The 7,435-nt window shown below is 40.3% G+C and overlaps 1 protein-coding gene across 1 annotated transcript; it reads right to left on the bottom strand.

Moving 5' to 3' along the window:
* Positions 1-273: 273 nt before the first annotated feature.
* LOC119921331 (olfactory receptor-like protein COR9) lies at positions 274-6,506 on the bottom strand. Its single transcript, XM_038741610.1, has 4 exons — positions 6,453-6,506; positions 5,677-5,742; positions 2,043-2,067; positions 274-893 (listed from the first exon to the last, which is right to left on the bottom strand). The coding sequence occupies exons 1-4, from the start codon at positions 6,504-6,506 to the stop codon at positions 274-276; spliced, it is 765 nt and encodes a 254-aa protein (XP_038597538.1).
* Between the last annotated feature and the right edge of the window lie 929 nt (positions 6,507-7,435).

The following is a 7,435-nucleotide window of genomic DNA, read 5'->3' as shown; positions in this document are numbered from 1 at the left end:
CACACGTGGCTTGTTTGTTACATCTATAGCAATCCCTACCCATGACATTTTAACAACTGTTATTAAATATAAATATTTCAACACCCAATTCAAAGATACAATGCATAATTTACAGAACTAACGATGAGAACATGCACCTTGAAACAAATTAATCATTTAACATATGAAATGCATTACATCCTCCAGGATGATGCTTTTCTATGTGTTATTTTCACAGGGCATCTTTCACATCCTTCTTTCTCAGGCTGGAGATCAGAGGATTCAGCATTAGCATCACAGGAGTATGAAAACATGAAAACCCACTTTGTCATTTTCTGGTGTGTACTGTGAACTGGGCCGAATGTATATGAAGATGGTGGTCCCGTATAATGAGCCAACCACCGTTAGGTGTGAGACACAGGTGGAGAAGGCCTTGCATCTCCCTGTTGCAGAGCGAATCTTCAGGGTCGTGATGAGGATATATACGTAATACACCACAATTTCCAGAGAGGTGACAGTTCCATTGAAAAGCCCCAGGCTGAAAAGCAAGACCTCACTGGGGAAGGTGTTACTGCACAATAATTTTAATATTGGGGAGAGATCACAGAAGAAATGATTGATGATATTTGACTTGCAAAATGGCAGATGAAATATTAGCAGCACCTGAATGAGTCCCTGGAGAAAACCAATGAGATATGAACAAAGAATGAGCTGAGTGCAAACTCTGGGGGACATAACAACCGTATAGACCAGAGGGTTGCAGATTGCCGTGAAGCAATCGTATGCCATGACCACCAGGAGGTAACCCTCTATGGTTACACAGGCCACAAAGTGATAAATCTGAATGGTACATTCTATCAAGGAAATAGTTCTCACCTCCAGAAAAAAGACTGCGAGCATCTTGAGAGCAATAGCTGAAAAATATGAAAGATAAAAGGCAGACAAGTAGCCAAGAAAGAAGTACATCAGGGTGTGAAGTCGAGAGTCGATTTTGATTAGCACAGTTAATCCCAAATTTAACAAAAGGCTGATCGGATAGACTGCCAGAAACACCAAAAGTGAAGGACCTGTAATTCTGGGAGATCAGTAAGTCCCATAAGAATGAATTCAGGGACTGCAGTGATATCGTTCTGGTCCATCTCCCCTAATATATGTGATTAATCGGAAGGTAACTGGAAAAAAAGTAGGTATTAGAGTAAATGATGACAAAATTACATTTGATTCCATTAATTCAGACCCTGGCATGATTCCTTTGGTTCCAGAGAGGAGGGCTGATCACATGCTTCCTGTGTCCTCACTGGGCTCAACTGTCTTTCAGGTCTTATTCTCCTGAGCCTCCTGAGGTCAGATCCCGAGTCTTATGCTTCTGGTGTTTCCTCAGTTCTTTAGTGCAGGGCTCTGCACACATATGTGCTCTATCCACTTTGCCCAGTTTGTGAAGTTTCCAAAGAAGCTTTTTAATGCCCTGAATCCTTCTCTCTCCTCACATGACAGTATGGGCTAATGGAAACAGCACAGGCCTGGGGGGTCAAAGGACCTTGGTTCTAATCCTGGCTCTGCCAATTGCCTGCTGGGTGACCTTGGGTAAGTCATTAACTTCTCTGTAAACGTCTGTAAACCTCTCTCTTTTCTCACCCATAAAATGGGGATTCAAGTGCCCATTTTCTCTCCTACTTAGATTGTGAATGCAATGAGGAGCTCGTACTGTGTCTAACATGATTGTCTTTTATCTACCCCAGCGCTTACTTCAATGCTTGGCAGAGAGTAAGCATTTAACAGATAGAACAATAATAATTATTACATTTTAGGAAGATCCTGTTATACCTAGCTTGTGTTGCATGAAAGGTGGGACATACTCTGGGCAGGGAGTAGGGGAGATGGGACCTCTATGTACCAGCAAGCAGTGAGACTGGAACTCCACTTTGGAAGGCAGTGTTCCTGAGAGGAGTATAGAGAGAAGGAAAGAGAAGGATACAAGGACTTAAAATTCAAAATGATATCTCTTTTCCTGGAGTCCTCCAGGTAAATGTAATTCCTATTTTAATATAGAAACTTTGAATTACATTGTAAGAGGGTTCGTTTCATGTCCTAAAGTGTGGAGTGGAACATTTTAAATCATTTTTATTGAGACTGTGAACCCCACATGGGATAAGGACTGTCTCCACCCCAGCTCTTAGTACAGTGCTTGGCACATAGTAAGCATTTAAAAAATACCACAACTATTAGATGTTCAATGCTTCAGGCATCACCGAATGTTGCCAAATAAATAGTAAAATGTCCAAGAGTAATGGTGTATACTGAATCCAACCTAGTGCACTAAGGGTTTTGGTTAGGCAAGAGGGCAATGCTCTCTTTCCTTCTCACATGGAGGCTTACACTCTAGTGGGAGAGGCAGGCATAGATATTTTCGTGACCGTAGAACCAGAATAAATAAAACTGAATTTTTAATTCATTCAATCATATTTATTGAGCGCTTAATGTATGCAGAGCACTGTACTAAGCGCTTAATGGAACACATACATTTACAATCTGGGAGAGGGAAAGAGGCTGAGAGAGTCATGTCTTCTCATTTGAAGATGACAGATCCTATTGACATCAAGATAAGCAAATGTATATTGTTGACAAGGGTGATGCCTGACTGAAAATCCATTCCATTCTGTGCATATAAATCTGTTCTTTCACAGTGCTGATGTGTTCACTTGAAATGCTTCTTGGTCTGAAATTCCCAAAGGTTCTGCTTAGGATGAGCAAACTCTCTTCTGAATGCCCTTAGCCCAGACTGTACTATGTGTAGAAGTTCTGTCTCACTATTCTACGAATTACCTGAATTCTCTGTCCACTACAATCACCTTAAATATACAACATTCAATTCAGCCTTGGAAACAACTTTCAAGAATCTGCTGGTGACAGAAAGCTTCTTAATTCCCTTCACACTAATGCCAGTTCGGTATCCAAGATAGTTCACACTCTGAGGCCTGATTCCACCTTCATTCAATTATATTTATTGAGCACTTCCTGTTTGCAGAGCACTGTACTAAGAACTTGGGAGAGTACAATATAAAAATAAACAGTTACATTCGCTGCCCCCAAGGAGTTTACAGTCTAGAATAAGCTTACACTTGGAGAGATGGGAGGGTTGTCATGTTTTAATATTTTTTCATTCAAATATCAGCTACTACGTTCCAGAACGAGCAAACATGACAGACTTTTTTAGTGCTAAGTCAAGGTTTTTAAATGGTCAAGCACTGTACTAAGCACCAGGGTAGGCCTGGCACATAGTAAGTGCTTAACAAATACAATAATTATTATAATAAGGTTAGACATGGTCCTTGTCCTGCATGGAACGCACAGCCTAAGTAGGAGGGAGGAGACTTTAGTCCCCATTTTACAGATTAGGTAATTGAGGCACAAAATAACTGACTCGCCCCATGTCACCTGACTCGCTAATGTCATCTGTCTCCTCAGGCTTTCTTCTAGAATTTTTTAGAATGTCCACCTCAGAATTCCCCAAATCACAATAGTCTGTCTGGGGGCCTCTGGTCTGGTGGGATTCACTTGGGTGGGATCCCTTAGGGCAGATTAGCCAGAACAATCAATCAATCAATCAATCAATCAATCCATCAGTCAATCAGTGAATCATATTTATTGAGAGCTTACTCTATTAAGAGCACTGTTCAAAGCACTTGGAAGTTGACAATATAGCAGAGTTGGTAGACACATTCCCCACCCACAGCAAGCTTACAGTCTAGAACGGATCGACTGTAAACTCACTGTGGGAAGACAATGTGTCTGTTTATTGTTGTAACTTACTCTCCCAAGCACTCAGTACGATGTTCTGCATACAGTTAGCACTCAATAAATAAGATGGAATAATTGCCTAGAACAGTCCTCTAATCTTGACCTGAATTTAAAAGCAGGTCAAGAAAATGCTCAGCAGCCTTTCTGAAACTGCTGAGTGACCACTAGGTCTTTTCATAATAATAGTAATAATAACAATAATAATGATGCTTGCCAAGCGCAGTTCTAAGCACTGGGGTTCGTACAAGTTAATCAGATTGGACATAGTTCCTACCCCATAAGAGGCTCACCATCCTAATCCCATTTGACAGGTGAGGTAACTGAGGCACAGAGAAATTAAGGGACTTGTCCAAGGTCAAACAGCAGACAAGTGCCCGAGCTGGGGTTAGAACCCAGAGCCCCCCTGACTTGCAGACTTGTGTTCTATCTACTAGGCCACACTGTCTTTCAAAGGTCTTTTGGCTTCTGGAATGTAGTATCTGCCTACCATATCATGGCTAGAGTCTGCAGCAGTGGGAAGGAGTCCAGTAGTACATCCCTTTGAGGGAGGCAACACTGTGACCCAACGTTGTGGGAGAATAATAAAGTCTCAATTCTGCTTCAAAATAGCCAGTTATTTTTTCCCATTTAATAATATAAATCCAGAGTTCTTTACTCTCTCGAGAAATCATCGTGAAAATAAGATCAAAGAGAAAATAATAATTATGGTATTTGTTAAGCACTTACTACATGCCAGGCACTGTACTAAGCGCTGGGGTGGATACAAGCAAATCAGATTGGGACACAGTCCTTTGGTCCCATGTGGAGCCCACAATCTCAATCTCCATTTTACAGATGAGGTATCTGAGGCACAAAGAAGTGAAAGTGATTTGTCCAAGGTCACCCAGCAGACAAAGTGGTGGAACAGGAATTAGTACCATGACCTTCTGAGTTACAGGCTCATACTCTATCCATTACACCATGCTGCTTCTCATTTGATCTGCAAACAATTTGTAACCATCTGAATTGTTTAACTTCTGAATCTTTAACCTCCCCTGAATTTAGTGGTGCCTTCTCCCCCTTTATCCCTCTAGACCGTAAGCTCTTTGTGGGCAGGGAATGCATCCATCAACTCCATTGTATTGTATTCTTCCAAGCATTTAATACAATGTTCTGCACATGGTAAGTGCTGTATAAATGCCATTGATTGATTCCTCAGAATATTAAGCCCATGATTTAGCATATTAAAACACAATTAGTATTCTTAAACACATTGAATCACTTTAATATCAATCCATCAGTGTTTTTTATTGGCTGATTACTGTGTGCAGAGCACGATATTAAATACTTGTCAACATACAATTCAGTAGAGTTAGATGTGATCCTTGCCTACAAGGATGCCACCTGGAATTTAGTCCACTGAAGAAGTTGAGAGCTGTCACTTCTTCCATGAATTAAGCTATGTTTCCCAAAATCCTAATAGATAAAGGAGACATAGAACCCTTCCAGATCCCTATTACTTTACCTGTTGGACTGATCTCTGGATTGAGGTGTGAAATGTAGTTGTTATTAAGAAAAAGTGAGAACTTTTTGTTACCTGAACGTACAGACCATATCTTACATCTTCCTTTTAACATACCCATTGCATAGAACAATATGGTGTCCATCTTAAGAGGTCACATGATTGAATTAAGATCGAATTTCAGGTTTTTCAGATTCTTAGCTATCAAATTAAAGGAATGAACATAGGCAAGAAACAGAACGTCACCCTAGTAAAAGGATAGGGAATCCTAAACAACCATGAATAAGTTGTACATAAAAAAAACTAGAATAAATAGAGAAAAAGAGCTTGCTGACAGCTCACAGTGAATAGTTTGATTAGCATCGCTAGCATTTTCTTAATGCTGGTGTGAGTATTACCTTTCTTGTTGAACTATTTTCCTGTATATCACTTGTCTGAAGGCATTTTTCACTTTGTTTCTCAAACTGTAGATAAGGGATTTCAACATGGGGACCACAACGGTATAGAACACAGAGTCCATTTGGTCCCTAAGAAAAGAGTAGGATTTCCTTGGCTTTAAATAATTAAGGATCATTGTCCCATAGAATAACATAACCCTCATCAAATGGGAACTGCAAGTGGAGAAAGCTTTTTTCCTACCCTCTTTCAAATATATCTTCAAGATGGCACAGAGGATAGTGACAAGGGAGACAAAAATTATGATAAGAAATAATAATAATAATTATAATAATCGCATTTATTAAGCGCTTACTATGTGCAAAGCACTGTTCTAAGCACTGGGAGGTTACAAGGTGATCAGGATGTCCCCACGGGGTAGCTCACAGTCTTAATCCCCATTTTACAGATGAGGTAACTGAGGCCCAGAGAAGTTGAAGTGACTTGCCCAAAGTCACATAGCTGACAATGGTGGAGCAGGGATTTGAACCCCATACCTCTGACTCCAAAGCCCGTGCTTTTTCCACTGAGCCATGCTGGTTTTCATATATGAAAAATTTCTGTCTCAAGTATGTTCTTGCAGGACAGAGATAAAATAAGAGAAGTATCACAGAAGAGATAATGGGTGAGATTAGACTTGCTGAACAGTAATCCAGATATAAAAAACTACAATGACCAGAGAGTTGATGGTGGACACTAAATATGTCCCAGCCAGGAGCAGGCAAACTCTTCAGGATACCACAACCATGTAGAGCAGTGGGCTACAGATGGCTACATAATGGTCGAAGGCCATCGCAGGTAACAGAAAGCATTCAGTACCAGCTCAAGCAACGAAAACGTACATATAGCAAAGCATCTGAAGAAAGGGATGGTCTTATAGGCTGTTAATAAAATTCATCATCATTGAGGGCAAGAAGACTGAAGAATAACTCAGGTCGATGAAAGACAGGTTGCTGAGGAAGAAATGCATGGCAGTGTGAAGTCGGTAGTGTAGCCTGATGAGCATGATCATTCCCAGGTTTCCCACCAGGGAGATGCTAAACGTAAAGAAAAATACACTAAAGTGAATCAGCTGCAGATCTAGAGAATCTGTCAGTCCTGATAGAATGAAGTGAGTCTCTAATGGGCCATTCCCTTCGGTCATTTTCCTCAACTTCTGAAATCTGCTGAAAGAGGAATAAAGAAAGCGGTTTTGGTATTGATATTGGACATGAAAGTCATTGAGGATTCTGGTGCATAAAGAAAAAGCTGGACTAAAGAACCATTCTTCTGGTGAGATATCTGATTAGTATTGGGGCACTGAATTTTTAAAATTCCCTCCCATGCCTCAAGAATGGGAAATCATATCATGTTTAGACAAACTCAATAATATCTAGGTACGCTAAGGGGATATATCATTTTAAACCCTAAATTCCCTTTTATTTTCAAAATTAATTCATTTCTGTTTACATCAATTTCATGTCTTTCGAATATGAGACTTACCGGAAGCAGAGTTAATCAGGGGATCCCAAATAGCTTCCTGGAAAGTTCTCTTTGGAAAGTTTCCACTGAAGGACACTCTGTACTTCACAACCCCCTGCACCACCCCCCGGCACAAATCCAAACTTCTAGACCTTTACTGGTTTATTTGACATCTGCATATCTTTTTTATATAATTACAATTTTTAATCCAGAAGAAAAGCTGTGACTTAGCTATTGCAGAGATCAGGACTTCACAAATGT

Source organism: Tachyglossus aculeatus (assembly GCF_015852505.1).
Source record: "Tachyglossus aculeatus isolate mTacAcu1 chromosome 12 unlocalized genomic scaffold, mTacAcu1.pri SUPER_6_unloc_2, whole genome shotgun sequence".
NCBI classification, from domain to species: Eukaryota; Metazoa; Chordata; class Mammalia; order Monotremata; family Tachyglossidae; genus Tachyglossus; species Tachyglossus aculeatus.
This window is presented reverse-complemented; position numbering and strand designations above follow the sequence as displayed.